This window comes from Miscanthus floridulus, chromosome 12, assembly GCF_019320115.1.
Source record: "Miscanthus floridulus cultivar M001 chromosome 12, ASM1932011v1, whole genome shotgun sequence".
In the NCBI taxonomy this organism is placed as follows: Eukaryota; Viridiplantae; Streptophyta; class Magnoliopsida; order Poales; family Poaceae; genus Miscanthus; species Miscanthus floridulus.
The window spans coordinates 74,445,056-74,465,597 of record NC_089591.1 but is presented as its reverse complement, the minus strand read 5'-3'; the positions used below and the strand labels follow the sequence as shown (position 1 = coordinate 74,465,597).

The 20,542-nt window shown below is 46.8% G+C and overlaps 4 protein-coding genes across 7 annotated transcripts; 2 read left to right on the top strand and 2 right to left on the bottom strand.

Moving 5' to 3' along the window:
• Positions 1–304: 304 nt before the first annotated feature.
• Positions 305–2,417, bottom strand: LOC136497585 (cyclin-P1-1-like). The gene is made up of 2 exons (XM_066493440.1): positions 1,887–2,417; positions 305–979 (listed from the first exon to the last, which is right to left on the bottom strand). Exons 1-2 carry the CDS (start codon positions 2,294–2,296, stop codon positions 583–585), a joined length of 807 nt encoding a protein of 268 aa, XP_066349537.1. The 5' UTR covers positions 2,297–2,417; the 3' UTR covers positions 305–582.
• Positions 2,418–6,481: 4,064 nt separating this feature from the next.
• On the top strand, positions 6,482–14,210 carry LOC136497576 (uncharacterized). 2 transcript variants are annotated; one of them, XM_066493428.1, is made up of 20 exons: positions 6,482–6,738; positions 6,859–6,947; positions 7,546–7,655; positions 7,738–7,795; positions 8,064–8,152; positions 8,316–8,382; positions 8,466–8,528; positions 8,655–8,825; positions 8,943–9,036; positions 9,129–9,208; positions 9,304–9,376; positions 9,461–9,504; positions 9,638–9,705; positions 10,087–10,172; positions 10,258–10,415; positions 10,500–11,802; positions 12,232–12,518; positions 12,609–12,827; positions 12,912–13,068; positions 13,550–14,210. In XM_066493428.1, exons 1-20 carry the CDS (start codon positions 6,627–6,629, stop codon positions 13,858–13,860), a joined length of 3,639 nt encoding a protein of 1,212 aa, XP_066349525.1. In that variant the 5' UTR covers positions 6,482–6,626; the 3' UTR covers positions 13,861–14,210. The 2 variants fall into 2 exon arrangements, with proteins under 2 accessions (XP_066349525.1, XP_066349526.1); XM_066493429.1 differs by having other exon boundaries at positions 6,700–6,738; positions 7,619–7,655.
• A 498-nt stretch (positions 14,211–14,708) lies between these two features.
• LOC136496432 (zinc finger BED domain-containing protein RICESLEEPER 2-like) lies at positions 14,709–18,245 on the top strand. 3 transcript variants are annotated; one of them, XM_066492099.1, is made up of 4 exons: positions 14,709–14,785; positions 15,052–15,397; positions 15,551–17,686; positions 17,814–18,245. In XM_066492099.1, the coding sequence occupies exons 2-3, from the start codon at positions 15,067–15,069 to the stop codon at positions 17,680–17,682; spliced, it is 2,463 nt and encodes an 820-aa protein (XP_066348196.1). In that variant the 5' UTR covers positions 14,709–14,785; positions 15,052–15,066; the 3' UTR covers positions 17,683–17,686; positions 17,814–18,245. The 3 variants fall into 3 exon arrangements, with proteins under 3 accessions (XP_066348196.1, XP_066348195.1, XP_066348197.1); XM_066492100.1 differs by lacking the exon at positions 14,709–14,785 and adding an exon at positions 14,796–14,921; XM_066492098.1 differs by lacking the exon at positions 14,709–14,785 and having other exon boundaries at positions 14,792–15,397.
• An 86-nt stretch (positions 18,246–18,331) lies between these two features.
• On the bottom strand, positions 18,332–19,004 carry LOC136496433 (NDR1/HIN1-like protein 10). The gene has a single exon (XM_066492101.1). It carries the CDS (start codon positions 19,002–19,004, stop codon positions 18,345–18,347), a length of 660 nt encoding a protein of 219 aa, XP_066348198.1. The 3' UTR covers positions 18,332–18,344.
• Between the last annotated feature and the right edge of the window lie 1,538 nt (positions 19,005–20,542).

The window sequence follows — 20,542 nt, the reverse complement described above, 5'->3', positions numbered from 1 at the left end:
GCGAGGCGAGTCCTCTAGACACACGCGGACGCTGTGATAGGGGCGGGATGCGCGTGCAAGGTGGAAAAAAAATCAGCGGACGGGGCAGGCTGCGCGGCGCGCGGCCATCCGGCCGTCTGGACGCTAGCACCTCCGTATATGTATACATACATACTCCATCATCATACTGCTTGGCCCACACGTAAGTGAGAGAAAGAGAGGACACAAAACAGCTAGAATCCAGGGTGCCACGATCAAGAGGCTGCTTTTCGCAATCTCAACATGGAAAAAACATTGTTTTGGTGCCAATGGAGATGGATGCACATTAGTCCATAAGCATCTGCAGGGACAGGATAGTTATTTATTAGTTAATTTCGATGTGTGGCACCATCCACCATCGGCACCGGTTTTCAGTCGATGCATCATGCGTGACAGTGACTCAATGACTTGATTTACACACTATCTCAGCATCCGTACATGCATGTATGGCACAACACAGCTCTGCAGATATATACACGTTGGATTAGCACGCGCAATTGCACGCAACGCTGCTGGTAGACCGTAGACACACACACTCTTAACCTGCAGCTTGGACAGCTACTGCTAGCAATCGAAGGCCCACAGCTCTCGAAGCGACGTCATCGTGTTGGCCGCCGGCGCGCCGTTGGGCAGCTTCCGGTCGTGCTCCTCGCGGTCGCCGTCGCCAGCTTCGGCCGGACGACGACGATCCTCCGTCAGCGGCGGCAGGGGCGGCTTGTTGACGACGGACGACGCGGCCGTTCTCGGCTTGCTGGGCGCCGCGCTGCCGGGCACGGGCATCAGGCCGTAGCTGTAGTCCCTGCGCAGCATCTCCTTCTCCAGGTGCTCGCGGTACCTGTGGTAGACGCGGTGGTCGACGGCGACGGCGAAGTGGAGCACGTCCAGCAGCTCCAGCTCCAGCTTGTTCATCTCCGCGTTGCTCACGCCGCCCACGCGCGCGAAGAAGGCGTTGCTGTGGTGGCTGCGCGAGCGACGATGCAGACCAGTGTGAAAGTTTAGTTTAGTTTAATTTATTTATCATGGATGATTATTTGCAAATGCATGCATGACAGTAACTAGTACTGTACACCAGTCATTAATACTACTAGCATTTTCTGGACTTCCAAAAGAAAAGAGAAAGCTTTGTATATGCAACTTATCGTGAAGCTGCAGGCAGGGGGCAGCTATCAATCTACTATCATGCTTTGCATGCACTCCACTACTAGGCTACTTGTTCGTCTCATGTCGTTGTCAGAGTACAACAGCCAGAAGCCAATAATCAATTAATGACAAGAACCAATCGAGTATGGAGAAACAGGTACAGGTACCTATCTTTTCCCGGCTCAAGATTACTCACTAGTATTTTAATTTAACTCATCTCCATACTCTTTTTTTTTTCCTGCGGTCTGTAATTATTCTCGATTCATTGTGGTACCTATTGTTTGACAATTCTGGCCAAGATAACTGATTTGGATTTTTTTTTCCTTGCTGGATAAAAGGTCACCAAATAACCATGGAGTAATATATGACAATAACTAATCGAGAATAGAGAAATTCAGGCACCTTTGCTTTCTCGGCGATAAGTCACCATTTTGACGCCCTTTTCTTTTCTTTTTTTTTTCGCGGTGTGTAATTCTCGGTTTTATCGTGGTCGTTGTGGCGCGCTCTGCCCTTCGGATTAAGACTAATCCTAGTACAGATGCTACTGTTGTTATGCATTGACAGCTCTTGATTCTGAAGATAACTGGGTTGGAATTCCGATCGAATTCATTCGAGGCTTTGGTAGAAAATATATATACGAACACAGTACAGTTTAAACGGTGTAATCATCATCATCGACGCAGGCAAGCGCTTGGAAGAACAAGAGGAAGAAAATAAAGGGCACTCACAAGTCGTCGAGGACCTTGGAGGCGACGAGGAGGGACGCGAGGAGGAGGCGGTGCACGTTCCTGGACGCGACGGCGGCGGCGGGCCGGCGGTGCGCGGCCATGTCCACGTAGGCGTACGCGACGACGTAGCACTCGGGGTCCAGCGCGGCGTAGCGGTGCACGCGCTCCAGGTACTCGGGCACGCCGATGCGCGGCGCCGGCGCGCCCTTCGCCGCCTCGAACGCCCGCATCCCTCTCCCTCCCCCTGCCCCGCGCCCGTCCGCCACCGCGTCGTTCCGCGCCACGAGCCGCTGCACGGCGCGCGCCACCATGACCAGCTCCTGCGGCGGGGGCGCCGTCGGGGAGTGGTCGACGCCGCCGTCGCCGTCCGACGCGGCGTCCGTGGGCAGCACCAGCGCCACGGCCGTCATTCTGAAAGGCTGCCGCAGGACGGCAGGAGGGGACTCCGCTTGGCGGGTGTTTAACGCGGGCGCGGACGGCCGGGCCCGGGATGGGCGGATGCGGCGGGCCCAGTGGCCCAGGCCCCAGGGTGGGGCCGCGGCCGTCCGGTGCGGCGGGCTTCGACTGGTGGAGCTTTCCCCCGTTGGGCCGCGCGCACGACGGAAGCGGATAGGGTGTTACGGTCGTGGTGGGCCTTTTCTTCGCTTGGTTTGGATGCAGACAGATAAACACACGGCCGGAAGGACGAACAGTCTTGTTCCAGCTTGGTGCCAATTTTTGTCGCCGCATCATACCAATATATGAGAGGGTATCGACCGAATGAACACCCATGTTACACTGTTCAGAGCGTAGAAAGGCAAAGTTTACGAATAATGAAAATTGGGCCTATTCGTTTCTGCTAGAAGCTCTATCAAGCGAACAGGCTCAACGTTGTTAGCATGGAACAAACTCACTGACATAAGATTTAGAATTTCACATATGGACTGAACAGACAAATCTGGCTGAAAGAACACTTGTGCTGGATTCAAGAGTTGGGACTGGAGCATGGAACAAACTCAATGACATAAGATTCAGAATTTCAGATTTAGACTGAACAGACAAATCTGGCCGAAAGAACACTTCTGCTGAATTCAAGAGTTGGGACTGGAGACGGAGAAATTGTTGGCCCGCGCTGGGCGCAAGTACTGATTTTAATTAACGGTTATTCCATTCATCCTATAAAAAATAAATTCTAGTTTTATTCTAACCGGTCCACACAAAAATAAATCTATAAAAATACTAATATCTTTGAACAAAATAATTATCATTATATTCATCATGAATATATTTTCATATTATTTGAAGCTATAAGTATTGATACTTTTTTAGAAATATAATCAACTCTAAGAATATTTGACTCATTCGAGAAAAAAAGACTGACTCATAGAATTACACTTTTTAGGGACGAGGTAGTACATGGGAGGATATGGGTGGTTGGCGCATGACTCCCATTTGTGGGCACTGGGCAGATGGGATGATCGGCAAGACACGGTTACATATCTTGCCAAGGCAGGCTAGGTGGGCAAGTATTACCTCACCTTGCTGGGACAGCTAGGCAAGCAAAAGCTTTGATGTTTGGTTCCTGCGACTGTTCATCTTCTTACTCAGTTGCTCCTCGTTTCTCCCATTCTTTTTCTTCCTTCGTATACCCATCTGTTGCTACTGCGAACCACAAGGAAGGATGCAAGGAAGGAACTGACAAGGCAGCACACACAGTTGGTCAGCAGCACGCAACGCAACCTTGCTCGCGCGGGCAAGCCAATTTGGCTCTCCCGCATGGACAAGGGCATCCTTGCTCGAATAACAGCCTGTTCGGTTGGCTGGTTCATATCGTTGCTGGTTCGTGAAGAAGTACTGCTGGCTGGTTTGTGTGAGAGAAAAATACTGTTTCGGCTGAAAATTTACGATCGTTTACGACAAGCCATAGCCAAACGAACAGGTTGTAGGTTAGCTTGCCTAGCAAAGCAAGTTTTTGTGTGCCATACCAAACAGTTAGCCTTGCTGGGCAATGGGTCAGTTTAGATTGCATTAGAGAAACTGCGTACCACTAAGGGTGTGGTAGGACGTGACGGCTCTTCCTCTATCATCAGCGACGGTCGCGACGCTGATCGGCAGAGAGGCTCGAGCTTAAAGGTATGGTGACGCAATTCTTGATGCCAACGATGGTGGGGATGGAGGACTCCGGATGCGGGTGTGTGCTCCTCCTCTACGGCCAGCTGATCGGCGAGGGCGGCCATGGGATAAGGGCGATGGGATTATGCATCGTCGCGCCGGGCCGTGCAAGTACTGCTAGTGGAGACGTAGTCCTGTCGATTATACACCGCGTGACCACCGCTGCTCCGGAACAAAGTTTTTGTCACCTGCAAAAGAGAAGGAAAGACACATGGGTCAGGGACAAGACATAGCGTGTCAACTTGGGACGCCACTTTATAGTATGTGATAACCAACCAAGGACAACATGCAAAAGAGACCGAGAAGGGGTAGGCAACGTCACCTGCATGTCTCCTGCCTTGTGCGCCCGGTAGTTTTTGGCCTCTGACTGACTCTATTGGCTCATGGCGTCTGCTCTTCTGTCCCGACTCTCCCCAACTCGGCAACTCCTTCTAAAAACTTTGCATCCTCCCCATCTGAAGCAGGCTCAGGCAAATGTCCGTTTGCTGTTTCGTTTCCTTTCGTGGCCGCAGCAAAGACGTCGTTGAATAGGATACTTGGCTAGTTTCTGCATGCACCTGAAAGGTGCTTTGATAATCTGACATACTATGTTTGTGAACTTTGAATATAGTACCGTTCTTAGTCAAAACTCAAAACTACCAAAAGCATAACAAAGTCTGAAAAAAAGATAGCATAAGTAATTATAACATAACATAAAATAAACGTAAAAAATATTCTATTGAAATTTAATGGCACTTCTTTTATTTGTATAAACTTGATCAATTTTGAAATAGTTCGATTTGATACTACGCTAAAATTATAAAAAAAAATTGACAAAAATGTCCAATCTAGCCGGGGCCCGGGAACAATGACTGGAGTGTCCTGCTACTTACCAACCACCTGGTCCTTGGTCCTTGCACGGTCATAAAAACCACCAACACATTCAAGTTTGAACCGAGCCAACATGTAAGTAACACATGCATGGACAACATTGTGTGCTTAGCATAGATCATCATCATCATTGTGATTCTTGTTTCCACCAAGCAATTTAATTAGGTACTGTGATTTATTCTCTGCTTAGCATGGACCCATCTCAGTCACGTGCTCCAGGCCACAATCCCTCCGTGGTCGCCTGGTCCCACCCAAGCATGCGTTGGGCTGTTCTGTTCCCACCGGAAACAAACGTCCAGATCTGCCTTCCCTGCTGCCGGCGTCCTTGGTGAATGGTGAGCGGGCAGGATCCGGTCCTCGGTCATCCCCTCGCGCGCGGGTCCCGAATTTCGAGGCTGATTGATTCAGCAGCTTTACCGCGAGGTGAAGCTTCGTGCACAACCAGCGACTGGCATTATGCGTGCGCGATTCGTTCGTTGTAATGGCTTCGGATTTAACTTACTTTCAACCGAAGGTTCCGGTAACTCTTTTCCGGTGCCGGTTAGATTTGTTACTACTAGTACTCGTAGTAACACGGGCACGCGACAGCTTTGTTCAATTTAAATAGGGTCGAGATTGATGCAATTAGTATAATGATGAAGCATGTGTGGAAAAGTGACTTCTACAGTATGACCATGAGGCCAAGGTGTCCTATGTGTCGGTAGAGCGAGGGTCTATTTGATTGGTGACCAAAACTTGCCACGTCTAACCTTCGGTAAACTGTGACTGTCAGAGAAAGTTCGGCGAGCAAAATTGAAGCCACACTTGTGGCAAAGTTTGTCAAGAAAATGGGTCTATGACGTGTGGGACATGGTGCTAAAATAGTGTGGCATGCCGTAGTTGTGGCAGCAAACTAAACAGCTGCTAGAAAAATTGACATGACTAACTTGTGGCATGTCACGTTTTGGTCAGGAACCAAACCCTTGAATCAGCCTCTGTGCTCACTCCCTCAGCTAATTACACTACAAATGATGCCTTCTGTATACCCAAAAAAAACTGTCTTTTCCAAGGTTAACTGTCCACGTGATTAAACAACCTAATTGGCACCCAATTGTTTGAGTTATAGGTTATAACCAAATAGAAAGTACTTCTTATGCTGCTGATTGTTGCTACTTGCTACCTCTGTATATATTTCTCAAACAATGCACTGCAAATGTGCGATCTACATAAATAAATAAATCTAGCTGAATTATTACCATACAGTAGTAAAAAGTTACTCTCTCCATCTAGAAAAAAAAATGTAATTCTAACTTTGAAACTGGACACGCGTCAGAGGGAGTACCGAATTGAATGAGTAAGCGGTTGATCCCCCGAGTACACAAAATACCAACCTTAACATGTACCCAAAATAGATCCACAAGTAAAGGATCACACCCATACAGATGTTCCAGTGGCAGTCCTACACGGCTACAACAGGAAGGAGATATAAAAGATTTCGAGTTCCTTAATTAAAACAAAAGAAGAAAAAATAAAGTAGAAAAAAGCTTAAACCAAAAGAAAGTCCCAGTCTCAGACCTAAAAGGGCCCACCATCTCGTCTCACATCCTCGCAGTTCCACCCCCTCCACCTCCCCTCCCCCCTCCGCTTTCTCCATCTCGCCTCCGATCCGGCGGCTGGCCACCGCCGACCCGTCCCACCGCCGCGCCGCTCCAGGGGAACCGTCCGGGGAGGCGGGGGAGGATGGAGTCGATCATAGCGCGGGCGCTGGAGTACACGCTCAAGTACTGGCTCAAGTCCTTCTCCCGCGACCAGTTCAAGCTCCAGGGCCGCACCGCGCAGCTCTCCAACCTCGGTGGGTTCCCTTCGCCCCGCTGAGGCTTCCCACCCAGGATGCAGATTTCGTTTATTTTTCTTTTTTTGTGATTCGGGTGCTGAGTTTTTGGTTTTCGGTGTGATTTTGCGGGGTTCCTAGATATCAATGGCGATGCGCTGCACGCGAGCCTGGGGCTGCCTCCCGCGCTCGCCGTCGACACAGCGCGTGTCGGGAAGCTCCAGATCACGGTAAGATAAGATGTCGCCACCCTCCCGCTCGTAACTCTCTGTATATCAGCTGCCTTGCTGTTTCTCTCTCGGGAGTCGGGGCTTATGGGCCGCATTGGTGGCAGATGCTTGCCCACGCTGCAGTCAAGTTGCCAACGTTTGATATGTTCCGGTGAATTTTGTTTCCCACCTACTCTAGTTGTACTGTGGGCAGTAGAAATCAGTAATTGCGTTGAACTTGTGATTTTGAATGTCGTTGCGATAGATTATCTTCTCAGCTAAGCAAATTAGAGTTGTATATTCGCGGTGGTGGTAGCATGATAGTTCCATGAAGTTATTCTTTGTATTTACCTCGGCATTCATGTTACATTTGCTACACTTGTGTTAATTTTTGACCTGTTTTCAGAATTATGGAATTTACAGTTGGAAAGGAGGGGTTTGGTGTTTTTTTAGTTTGGATGTTTTACAGTAGCCAGGGGGTCATCTCAGCTAGATTTTGACACCTGGCGCTCAAATTGCAGTGAATTCTGAGTTTGCAGTTAACAACAACCTCACAGTGTGGTTAATAACCTTGCTTTTGTTAGTTTTGGTAACGGAATTCTTTTGTTTACCACTACAGTTACCATCTGTATCAAATGTGCAAGTAGAGCCAATTGAGGTGAACATTGACAAGCTTGATCTCGTGCTTGTAGAGAAGGACGATTCTGAAAATCTTTCTAGCCCTAGCAGGTAAATTTCATTTCTTTATGTCGTGATCTAAAACTATCGTGTGAGCAGTCCGTAATTGTACTTCTTTCTGTTACCTTTTTAGCACTGCATCATCTCCATCATCAGCAACTAAGAGCAGCGGATATGGTTACGCTGATAAGGTATGTTTCCTTGCGCTCGATGTTTAGCGCACACACTTTCCACATGTTTATGCATGTAACATCACCAATATTCTGATGTTTGCTCTGTGATAACTGGAATGCCAGCTCCATGATAGCTTAAATTCAACTTATCCATTTTCTCTGTGATGATACCTCCTCTTCTCTGATATTCTGCTGTTTTACTATTATTCCTGTTTTATACTATATAGATAACTTTGAACAATATATACTTGCAAGAACTGAACTTAATCTTCTATGTCGGGCTTAGATTGCAGACGGAATGACAGTGCAAGTAGGGATTGTTAACCTGCTACTGGAAACACATGGAGGGGCTCGCCGTAAAGGAGATGCAACTTGGTATTTACCTATATTTCAGCATTTTGGTGCCCTTCTACAGTTCTACTATTAGTCCTTTGCATATCTCTGTTCTTGTTTGTTTGTCTTAAATTTATTCCACCAAGTAGAGTTCGCTGCAATGTTTGTGCCTGGAAAAAGGAATGCTAATCCTTCTAACTATCAGGTCACCACCGCTAGCAGCAATCACATTCCGTGATCTTGTACTGTACACAACAAATGAAAAATGGCAGGTACGCAATTGTGATTTTAGAACTATAATTAATTTAGTAAATGATTTATTTGGCATTGCCTGATTTCAGTGCCATGTTTACAGGTAATAAACTTGAAAGAAGCAAGAGATTTCTCCAACAACAAAGGGTTCATTTATGTTTTCAAGGTTCAATGCTCCTTACTTGCTTCCAGAAGATTAATACCTGCTTTTACTGTTTCCTGATCTATTGCAAACTAATACTGTCAAACTCAAAGGATTTCTTATCTCACATATATCTATTAAAATTTGCAGAAACTGGAGTGGCAATCACTGTCAGTTGATCTGTTGCCTCATCCTGACATGTTCACCGATGCAAGATTTAACTCTTCTAGTAGTCAAGATAACAAAAGAGACGATGATGGTGCAAAACGAATGTTCTTTGGCGGTGAAAGATTTTTGGAAGGAATATCTGGAGAGGCTAATGTGAGTGCTTTGAGTTTTATTTTTTATAACATGTTGTGTAAAACTCTTTAACTTGTCCATTTTTACTGAACTTCCCTTTTCCGGGGTTCTTGGCTAACACGTTGTTTTGAGCGTCAGATCACGGTTCAACGGACAGAACAAAATAATCCAGTTGGGCTTGAGGTTCAGCTGCATATTACTGAAGCTGTCTGTCCTGCCTTAAGTGAACCTGGTAACCAGTTCCTATCTATGAAGCTTGACCATTCTGTTCAGTACTTCAATTTCTATTTGCAAAAATTCAAACTTAAAAATTATTTTTGACAGGCTTACGGGCCTTTCTTCGATTCATGACTGGGGTATCTGTGTGCCTAAACAGGGGAGACGTAGATCCAAAAGCTCAGCAGGTTTACTTCTGTGTGCTTTTGATATTGCATTGCATGCAGTAATATAGGTTTCATCTTTATCCTTATTCCTTTTTCTTCCCTTATTTCTCTACCAGCTTGCAGAAGCAGCAGGATCTTCCTTGGTGTCCATTATCATAGATCACATATTCCTCTGCATTAAAGATACTGGTTAGTAGTAGTGCCAAAAACTTCAAATATGTTACCTTTTGTCCTGCTATTGTGACTTGTTTGTTAAATCATTGGTGCAAACAGAGTTTCAACTTGAACTTCTCATGCAGTCTTTGTTCTTCTCACGGGTAATTTTCTCCAACTACCGTTAGATTCTACAGTATAATTTGTTCGCTGTTAATACTGTCCGCTGATGATATGCTTGATTTAGAATGCATGACCTCATAGAGGATTTAATTAAGATTTTTCTTTGTCTTAAAGGCGAGCGTTTCAGACGGCGAATGCTCAAAGAACTTGTCTTGCATAAAGGTCGGCGGGCTGTTTCTGAGGTACTATATCTGTCCTTGCTACTCAAGACTGCACAAGTCCTGATGTTTGTATCCATTCACTTTCAAATTGAGGCACTGTTACCCTTCATGCCTAAAGTATTGAATGTCATTAGACCAATATTATTTTGATTAATGCACAGCTGAGGTTCCTCACAGTGCTGAATATAGGATACTGGGACTGTCCATGTCAAAAGTATCAAATGGCATAAAACCGTCAATAGTAACAATGACTGTATCACTTAGGTTACTCAAGGTACATATGATGTTGAAAACAGGATACTTCAAAAAACAATTTGAATTAAAACAAGGGAATTTGGGATCTAAGCTATCAGAATGATTCAAGAACCTTTGCTGACCTCATGTACGAATATGTTACTGCAGAGACACCTTTTCTCGTCCTCCATGCACATTGATACAGCCGTCTATGCAAGCAGTTTCACAAGAACCTCCACCTGTGCCTGACTTCGGTGAGTACAGTATTTGTAATTCTTGTATCAGTAAGATATCCACATGAATATGGTTTGATTCTGATCTTGATGGTTTTATTATCAGGTCAAAAATTTTGCCCTCCTATCTATCCATTTGGCAATCAACTATTAGAATTCGCTGCTGGAGTTCCTTTGTTTTCCCTCTATTGTCTTCAGACCACTCCTTCTCCATCACCTCCGAAGTTTGCTTCAAAAACAGTCATCACATGCCAACCTCTTACGGTACGTCGCCTTTACATTACAGTGAAGCATGTTTGTTTGGCCTTTTCTGCTTAATTAAATATTGCCTGTGCTTTTCATTCTTAGGTAACCCTCCAGGAGCAGTCGTGCTTAAGAATTGCCTCATTCTTGGCTGATGGAGTTGTACCCAATCGTGGTGCCGTATTGCCCGAGTCTTCAATCAACAGCCTGACATTTTCACTTAAAGAGTTTGATCTCTCTGTTCCATTAGATGCTGAGGAAATCACAAGGTGCAGTGGAACCAAGAATACTAGCCCTCAATCATCCTTTTCGGGTGCACGACTTCATGTGGAAGACCTATACTTCTGCCAGTCACCATCAGCTAAGTGTTCATTGCTAAACCTTGACAGAGATCCAGCTTGCTTCCTTCTGTGGGAATACCAACCTGTTGATGCGAGTCAGATGAAGTGGGCTACTCGGGCTTCTCACCTAAGCCTCTCACTTGAAACTTCTAGCACTTCAAATGGACAGAGGGCAGTTAGGGACTCAAATATGTGGAAATGTATTGAACTAGATGATATCAGATTTGAGGCAGCTATGGTTACAGCAGATGGCAGCCCTTTGTTGGATGTACCGCCTCCAGAGGGTGTTGTAAGAATTGGTGTTGCTTTCCAACAGTTTACGTCCAACACCTCAGTTGAGCAATTATTTTTTGTGTTAGGTTTCTATACTTACTTTGGTCAAGTTGCAGAGCGTATCTCAAAGGTCAGCAAAGGTAGCAGGTCTGAGTCAGTCAAGTCATCTGCTGACAAGCCAGAGAATAAATTGCCAAGTGATACAGCTGTGAGTTTAACTATGAATAACCTCCAGCTCAATTTCTTGGAATCTTTGTCAGCAAGTGATCTACATATTCCCTTGGTTCAGTTCGGTGGAGCGGATCTGTTCCTGAAAGTTTCTCACCGCACTCTAGGTGGTGCCTTTGCAGTCATGACTAACTTGATGTGGAGAACTGTCTCAGTGAACTGTTTAGAAGGAGAAAGTGCTGTGATTTGTGAGAATGGCACTGCAGTGACTGGTGAACACAGCATTCTGGTGCATGAAAATGAGCACCCCAAGATGAGAGCAGTCTTTTGGGTTGATCATAGGAGCAAACACCAGGCTAAAGAAGCTCAGTTCCTTGATATAAACATCACTCATGTAATGCCTTACGATATCCAGGATATGGAGTGCCATAGCTTGAATGTATCGGCTAAGGTATCTGGTGTTCGTCTTGGAGGTGGAATTTCTTACACTGAGTCTTTGCTGCATCGATTTGGTATCCTGGGTCCTGATGGCGGTCCAGGGGAAGGACTCTTGAGGGGTTTGAAGGATTTATCTTCAGGTCCGCTTGCGAAGCTGTTTAAATCCTCTCACCTCACTGAAAAAGAAGGTAAAGTGTTCACAACTGTGCCATTTACTTTGTTGTATAGTTCAGGGAAACTGCCTGTGTCATGATTTGAGATTGTGGTAATCAGATAGGTATATCCAACATTCCTTGGGCACCCATGATAATTCTAACTACATATTTTAGCATTAGCTGATACCAACTTCTCCACAATATGATCATGTTTAAATTCACAAACTGATGATTTCAGATCAATAACCATTTTTCATTTCCACCATCCATGGACATGTCTCACTTGCACCTCAGTCCAAGTCTGTAATATGCTAAGTATAAGTAACTATTACTATTGAAATAATGTATTATGAAGAAAATGCTTTATCCTTATTTTAGATGCAGACCAAGTTCTCAATCTTTTCGTTTGCTGCATTTCCATTACATTAGTCATGGATTTCTTTTCTTTCCTTAACATTACAGATGAAAGGTCCAAAGTTGATGATGACAATTCAAAGTTTGATCTCGGGGTGCCAGATGATCTTGATGTATCAATTGAGCTTAGAAATTGGCTATTTGCACTTGAAGGAACTGAAGAAGTAGGAGATTGTTTTTCTCCTCGTGGAGGTGATCGTATCAGCAGAGAAGAAAAATGCTGGCATTCAACCTTCAGAAATATACATGTCTCTGGCAAGAGCAGTGATCGACTTAAGTTGGGAGGCGGAGGAAAGGTGTCGCCCAAAAAGGCTTTTCCAGTGGAACGCTTTACGGTACAACATACATGACTTGTCATAATGTTGCATTTCAGCTTGGCACTTTCTCCTTTTGTTGTTCACTTGTTGGATGCTCTGTGCTTGCAGGCTGGAATTGAAGGTTTACAGGCAATAAAACCTCGCCTGAGAGATCAGCTCACTCGAAAAGGATCATCAAACAATCATCAAATAGCCAGTGAATTTAATAGTTCAAGTTCTGTTGGTGACCAAGGAGTTGATGTTGAAGCTACCATGGTCATCGGCGAAGACGAGATTGAGGGTGCCAAATGGACAATGGATAATGTCAAGTTTTCTGTCAAAGAACCGGTATGAACACATTTTAATCACTTGTCTAAACCTGTCACAGATTTGAATCTGCTTTCTGAACTGTTTATCCATTTGATCGTGCAGATCGAGGCAGTTGCAACAAAAGAAGAACTAGAGCACCTTGCACTGCTTTGCAGATCCGAAGCTGATGCAATGGGGAGGATCACTGCTGGAATTCTTCGTCTCCTTAAACTTGACAAATCTCTTGGGCAAGGAACTATAGAACAACTACGTAACCTAGGTATGGAGCTCCCCTCAAGTAATCTGGATGATACTGTTGTACATTCTCTGGGATTTAGATTTTTTCTTTTCAGCTCATTTTTGTCCCTCATAACTGTTCGCTATTCATTTGAGGCTAGGCATGTAACACTGTTGCATTTATGTTGGTCTACTCTTCTCATCAAAAGAAAAATGATGCTTAGTGTGGTCTTGCAACCATGTCAAAACTTCAGGTTTTCAGAACATTGGCAGGGCATGTTTTTTTTTTATGCTGAAAAAACCCCTAGATATTGCAAAATCCAAAGGATTCTACCAAATTTCCGTACCAAAAGCCAAGGACTTTATTCATTGTTCTCAGTGCTGTAGCTTTCTCAATGCTTATTATTTCTATTCTTTCACTCCCATTACACATGCAACTTTTTACTGAGAAGAAAAAGGCTCTGCAACTATCCTTTCCCATAGGATCCAAATGTCCTTATGAATTGTGGATTGTGCTATTACAGGAAGCGGAGGCATGGACAATGTCTTTTCACCCAGGAGGCTCAGCAGGCAGAACAGTTTTGGTAGCATAGGCACTCCTCGGACTCCAACTATGCAAGCCATTGCGGACGTCATGGGTTCGAAAACCACACTGGAAGCAACCATTTCCTCATTGCAAGGCGAGATTTCCGAATCCAAGGCCAAATGTGTGGCACTGATTTCCCAGGCAAGCAGCACTGAGGATCAAAACCACGCCGAGGACATCATGCAGCTTAGCGAAAAGCTCGAGAGCATGCAATCGTTGGTGACACGATTGAGAACTTTGATCAATTGATCCGAGTTGTACATGGGTTTTTGTGTACAGTACACAAGGTCGTCGTTCTGTCCAAACTTGGAAGTGGCAAATGCTGCTTCCTGGTGGCTGATTGGGTTATTCTTTTGTGTACATTTATATAATCTTTCTTTGGGTGGGGGTGTATAAAGGTAGAGGGGGTGGAATAATCGGTTGATAGGCAGCTGGAAGAAAATTTTGTAGGAAGCTGGAAGTATGCTGTGTAGCACTGCATCATGATCAAACAGGTCATTAGGAAGAGTGCAGTGCCATTTGTATCATTGTATGTATAAAATGTGCACAGAACATTGCCTTTCGCACACAAAAACTTTTGTTCCTCCTGAGTCACTGAGTGTTCGTCTATGTATGCCACTTGCGTCAACTATCGAAGTGTTTCATCCAAGTGCCATATTATCAAACATTCAGTTTATCCTTGTTCGCTTTATCAGGTAGCCAGGTCGATCCGCCTTTCAAAAAAAAGGTAGTCAGGTCGATCCTTACGTTTTGTCAGCAGTAGTGTCTTAGTGACTGCATAACTTAAATATTTTTATTCATGTGGTTCATCCTTGATATATCGATCGGATTAATGAGCACCCTACATTATATTAGCATTTTTTTTTCGAGAAGGCCCTACAATATATTAGCAAATGCAAGAGAAAAAAAAAACCCCGAAAGGGCGAAAGAACAGTAAAAAGGCCAGCCTAATATGAGCCAAAGCCCACAGACCGATTAGGTACTTGAAGTGGACTCGAGCCCAATGAAAGCCCCATCCAGATCGAATCAGCCCAATACCCGGCCCAATTTAACGGATGGGTTACCCTTGCCCACCCACCCGCCCGCCCGCCCGCAGACCCAGCTCGATGCCCAAACCGTGCCCACCGGAGTCTCGATCCCCTCCCAGCGAGGACCCAAGGTTCTCCATCTCCAGGTGACCCCTCCGCCTCGATCAGCTGATTTCTCGGTCGAGCGGCATGTATGCGCGTGTTTGCGAACGATTTGAGCTTCCCTCCCGCCGCTTGTGATGCGATCCGTTAGTTTTTGGTGATTATTGTGGAGTGCTATGCGTACGCAGATCTTGCTCTCCGTCTAGCTGTCTAGTGTGTTTCGTTCGAGATTCCTTGCTCTGCTATGGCCTCTCTGTAGCTATCCGCTTGCTGGCGATGATATTCACTTGCTTGAACCTCGATGTTGCAGTGTGAGAGTGCAGCTATGGAGCACCATATAATCCAGCAAGTCGGAGAGCATGAGGAGGAGGAGGAGGAGGAGGAGGAGGATGGCATGAGAGCGGAAGCGGCATTCGAGGGGGTGCACAGTCACAGCACGTTTAGGTACAAGCACAAGAAGAGGTCCAAGGTGTGGGAGGAGTACAAGCCCGTCTTCCTGAACGGGAAGGTTCAGTTTGCAGAGTGCCTGTACTGCCGCAGCCGCATGAGCTGCAAGGACTCCAACGGAACGAGTCATCTCTGGCGGCACCAGAAGATCTGCCCGGCCAAGGAGGACGCGGCGTTTCGGCGGCTCAAGGATTCCTACTTCCCATGTGGTATGCGCTTTTGCCTATTCAGGATTCGTGCATTAGTTCCTAGATGATTCATGTTCTCCTGAGTGACTCGAGTCTATTAGTGCCGTGCTTGTTTCATTTCTTAAAGACGATTTACTTGCGGCATGCGTGTAACCATCCAGATTCTTTATGCAGTTTTGGTGAATCAGAGTGAACCGGTTACACCAAGTGATCCGGTGAATCAGATTATTTCAGAGACACTGGACGACATAAACTCAGTAATTCCCAACAGATTCAAGTCCAAGGTGTGGAGAGAGTTTTCACCAATCTATGTCGAGGGTAAACTCCAGGCTGCAGACTGCGTGCATTGCCGCAAACGCCTCAGTGCAAATAAGTTTGGGGGAAGAAGCCATCTGAGTCGACATCTGCTGACCTGTCAGGCACGAAGGGGCTACAGTAATCAGAAGGGAACGCTTTACCCTTCTAGTGCTCCTAATTTGAAGTCCATTGGGCAAGATGAGCTCTCACCTGCCTTGACAAATGGGAAGGTTCAGATAGCAGAACACTCCAGCAAACTCTTCAGGTCTAGTAGCTCTGCTGACACTTCCCCTATTGTCCGACCCATTCAAGTGGTGCCGGCACATCAACCTCTGCCATCACAAGATTTTCCAAGCCTGAAGAAACAGAGAACCTCATTTACGACCACAACTAGTGAAATGAGGAAGGTTGACCAAGGAACAGCTTATCAAGAGCTAGCCAGAATGATAGTTTCGCATGGTTATCCGTTATCAATTGTAGAGCATGAAGAAATGAGAAGATTTGTAAAGAACCTCAACCCTATGGTTCATGCAGATGCAATCTCGCACAATGATATGGAAGGACATTGTTGTGCTCTATTTCAGAAGGAAAAGGCGAAACTTAGGGATCAATTGACTCTTTCCTCCCGGCGTGTCTCTCTGTCAGCAAGCATCTGGACTCCTGATGGAGCCGAACCAACAGTAAATTACCTTTGTTTGACAGCACATTTTATTGATAACAACTGGAAAGTTCACCGAATGATAATCAAGTTTGGCATGTTTCGGTCCTCACCTACTGATATGGAAAGGATGATACATTATAAGGAGGCTTGTGTGCCAGTGTCTGAATGTGGAGCATATAATGTCATATGGGATGCCATTAGAGATTGGAATCTTGATCAGAAGCTTTTGAGCTTGACTTCTGTTGGTGAGGTTAGGAATGATGTAAGTTCCTCGAAGCTGAAGGAAACACTTGTAGAGAAAAAATGCCTTCCTATCAGAGGCAAGCTATATAATGTTGCTTGTGTGGATGATGCCCTTAACACTATTGTTTCCAAAGTGCAACAAAATATCATTCACCTTGTCGGTGACATGGTAACACAGTTTTTTGTTGCACATGCATCTTCATCGTTGAATCAACAACAGCTTATGGAAGTCATTTCACAGATGAGTTTAAAGTGTCCACAAGAAGATGCTAAGTGGTGGCACAAACTTTATTTTCGGCTTGAAGTTTTTTTGCATTTCAATAAGTCATTTCCTTCTGAAGAAGCAGCATCTCCAGAGGATGTCATAGTTGCTGAGTCTATTTGCAAGATTTTGAGGACGTTTTATCGTGTTATTGAAGTCATTTCTACCTCTAGTTCTCCGACAGCAAACATGTACTTCAATGAGATATGGAAAGTGAGAACAGTTTTGCAAGAAGAAGCATCAAGTGAGCACGCAGAAATCACTGTGATGGTTACAGAGATGCAAGAAACATTCAATGAGTACTGGCAAAATTCGTACTTGTGGTTTTGCATACCTGTTATTCTAGACCCTAGATTCAAGTTCAGTTTCATTGAGTTCCGTCTGAAACGAGCTTTTGGATTACAGTCAGCAAGCTACTTATCTGACATACACGAAACACTCCAGGAACTCTTCAATGAATACTGCAGTTCAGTGGATCAGCCGAATGGGCGTGTGCCAAAAAGCGAAGCTTTTGATATAGACTATAGTGACTCATTTGAAGATTGGGATCAGCACCTCAATGAGCAAGCGAGCAGGCAGAAATCCACGGAACTCGACAACTACCTCGAGGATGGTTTGGTTCCAAGGAAGGATGATTTTGATATCCTGAACTGGTGGATGTGTCACGCCACAAAGTACCCGACGCTCGCAGCTATTGTGCAGGACATCCTGGCGATGCCAGCATCTGCTGTTCAATCCGCAGCAGCATTCACAAGCAGTGGACCAGTAATTCCAAAGCACCACAGCATGTTAAGCATCAAGACCATCGAGGCACTTGTTTGCACTCGAGATTGGACGAGATAAAGCTGTAAGATCATACTGTACTCTGTATAATCCTAGATTTAAACATGATGTGCCCGCTTCGGAACTTCTATTCCTTATATCTTTGCCTATAAACATGATGTGCTGCTGACCGAGAAAACTTGCCACCCCAGATTGTGTACCCTTGCTGGAGTGAACTCTGAACAACCAAAGCCGGGATGCAGTTTTGTCCAGGGGATGGTCCCAACCAGTGGGTGCACATGTGGATGATCCAGTCCCCTGCCAGGGTTGGGTGGTGATTGGTGAATCAGAGATTTGGTAGGTGTAGCTGACTTGGTTTCATGTGTATATACCAGCCATGTCATTTGTTCGATGTAGTTGCAGATGTTTCTCCCGTCTCCATAGTCAGATTCAGATTAGGGTGATTGTATGTATGAGGGGTCTATCTGTGGCCCAAAACTGAGCTAGGCTAATGTAATGTTGCAGGCATGCTTTATTGCTGAACATGAACCCTTCTTCTGGAGTAGCAGTACTAGTGACTAAACCAGTTCATTACATTGGGTTCGCGGTTGAAAGAATATATATAAGGCTGTTGTTGTGCTGTAGTTGCCACTCGTTGCTTTACAAAATCACATTGTTATCACTACTACTACAGTAATAGTAGTTATTAGTAGTAATCGCCTCTACTAGTAGTGTCTGGTCCCCTAGAGGAAGTCTATGCTGCAGCGCTTCTGCAGGTACTCGGCCAGCAGCTGGCCGTCGGGTCCCACGGCCACCTCGCAGCGGACATTGAGCGGGTGCCAGTGCCGGTTGCCCCAGAACGCCAGGCGCGCGCGGATCCTGGACCTCACCTTCACTGTCATCTCCACCCTGCCGCCTGCCTCCGCAGCGTCCCGTGCCATGTCCCCGCCAGCCGCCGCCGCCGCCATGCCCTGGAACGCGAGGGGCGACGTCGTCTTGGGCGGCTGGTACAGCGGCGCCGCCGTCAGGGCCTGGTCCTTCACCACGTCGGCGCCGCGGTACTCCACCGAGAAGTAGAACCGGTCGTAGAAGAAGGCGATGTCCCGGTTCGGGTTGCGGATGGAGAGCTGCCCCGACAGCGCCACGGTGCCGCCGCCTGCGCCGCCTGGCGATGGAGCGATGCCCGACGCGGAGAAGGCCGTCACGTGGAATCGCGGCCGGTGCGGGCGGACGGCGAGGTAGACGACGAAGAGAACGACGCCGGCGATGAGGAGCACGGTGAGGAACGCCGAGCACAGCAGCCTGGTGCACCGCCTCAAGTGCGGCCGCTCCACCGGCAGTGGACGCCGGATGCGGGCGGCGACGTAGCCTGTGCCAGTCGACGAGGCGGCCTCCGGCGGCATGGTGGTGGTGTGGTGTACAGGCGGCGCTAGCTGCAGCTTGCTGGTCGATTTGTAGGCATGCGGTAGGCGTATGTATTGTATGTATAGCCTAGCCGTGAACGACGTGAACACTGGCATGGCATCCGAGGAGTGACCGTCGCCCAAGTTCACGTGACAGGTCGCCAGCAGTGAACGGCGTGAACACTGGCATGCGGCATGGCGGTTTCGATCGGTTTCTCTTTCACATGGACATGGTGGGTGATTCTTTGACGAGCACGGAGGGAACGAAAAGGCGAGGAAGCCATGCTAGCTAGGGTAGGTAGTTTTCTTCGTGTGTTGGTTGAGTGTAGGGTACATATGCTACCTTTTTGGTTGTTGCGGCTGCGATTGGAGGGACAAAGAAAGGTGATGAAAAAGGTTGGAGTGAAAATAGACCCCTGCGTTTCTATTTGGATTTTGGAGGGTGTGCATTTTTTCTCTTTGGGCGTTTGGTGGACCCACGCAATTTTCAAGTAACAATTGTACCGGGGCTTCCTCCACCAGATTGAGAAAAACTTTTTTCCCCTAAAAATTGTCATATAGAGGAACAGTAATGCTCTGAACCGGACGTTCGTCCATCCGGACGTTCCGTGTTGGGCTACGACACAAGCCCAACAACTCACGCTTCTTCGTTCAAAAAAAAAAACTACTTATTCACTTATACCTATCCCCTCATTCATCTTCCTATCGTTCTTATCCGCTTGCTTGCCGCCTTCGAGCGCACGGCCGTTGGCCCTCCGAGGCGCAGCGCGTGGCTGCCTTCGAGGCGAGCCGCTTGTCGGTGTTTCAGACCGGGGGGTCCTCAACCGACTAGTGAATTTGTTCTGCGTGCTCTCGATCCTGGATGGTGATGCAAAGAGACACAAGATTTATACTGGTTCAGGCAATCGGCGCCCTACATCCAGTCTGAGAGATCGAACTTGTATTCCTTGCACCGAAGTGCTCGTAGTAGGGGGTTACAAGCTAAGGGAGAGAGGGAACTAGTCCCAGGTCTCGGCAAGGTGTCGTGTGGGCCGTCTGAGACGTTGCTCTCAAGCGGCTGAAATGCGTGCGCGTGTATGTGTTACCAGATGTCCCCCCTCTAAGTGGCCCAAGTCCTCTCCTTTTATAGTTGAAGGGAGGACAAGGACCGTACATGTATTACTATGCGACGTCGTGCCAATAGGGGTGGCACGTCCGAGCCCTGTGGCCTGTTCCTGTGGTGGCGTGGTCGTCGGTGTGGTCCATCCTTGGAGTACTGGGGCGGCGTGGTCGTCCCATAAGATCCTATGCGTCGTGGGAGCCCCAGGAATGCCTCGGAGTGGACGCGGCGGCGAACGTGCAAGCCACCGTGGACGGACTGTGTGCGAGGCCGCGACTTGGTCGGTGTCGAGGCTTGTACTGCGGTGGGAGGGTCTCGGCAGGCACGAACCCTAAGATCGCCGAGGCCCTGGTGTACAGTGCCGAGGGCTTGAGCGGGCGGCCGATCATGGGTACAACGTTTGGACACAGTGGCCGGTAATCCCCGTCGTATCCTGTCC

Excerpts from the sequence above, each read along its gene's own strand:
- LOC136496432 (XM_066492098.1), top strand. The coding sequence starts at position 15,043 with ATGTTGCAGTGTGAGAGTGCAGCTATGGAGCACCATATAATCCAGCAA. Across the intron at positions 15,398-15,550 it reads GGATTCCTACTTCCCATGTG|TTTTGGTGAATCAGAGTGAA; the intron begins GTATGCGCTTTT and ends TTCTTTATGCAG.
- LOC136497585 (XM_066493440.1), bottom strand. The coding sequence starts at position 2,296 with ATGACGGCCGTGGCGCTGGTGCTGCCCACGGACGCCGCGTCGGACGGC. Across the intron at positions 980-1,886 it reads TCCAAGGTCCTCGACGACTT|CCACCACAGCAACGCCTTCT; the intron begins GTGAGTGCCCTT and ends TCGCTCGCGCAG.
- LOC136497576 (XM_066493428.1), top strand. The coding sequence starts at position 6,627 with ATGGAGTCGATCATAGCGCGGGCGCTGGAGTACACGCTCAAGTACTGG. Across the intron at positions 9,706-10,086 it reads GTCGGCGGGCTGTTTCTGAG|AGACACCTTTTCTCGTCCTC; the intron begins GTACTATATCTG and ends ATGTTACTGCAG. Across the intron at positions 12,828-12,911 it reads AGTTTTCTGTCAAAGAACCG|ATCGAGGCAGTTGCAACAAA; the intron begins GTATGAACACAT and ends TTGATCGTGCAG.
- LOC136496433 (XM_066492101.1), bottom strand. The coding sequence starts at position 19,004 with ATGCCGCCGGAGGCCGCCTCGTCGACTGGCACAGGCTACGTCGCCGCC.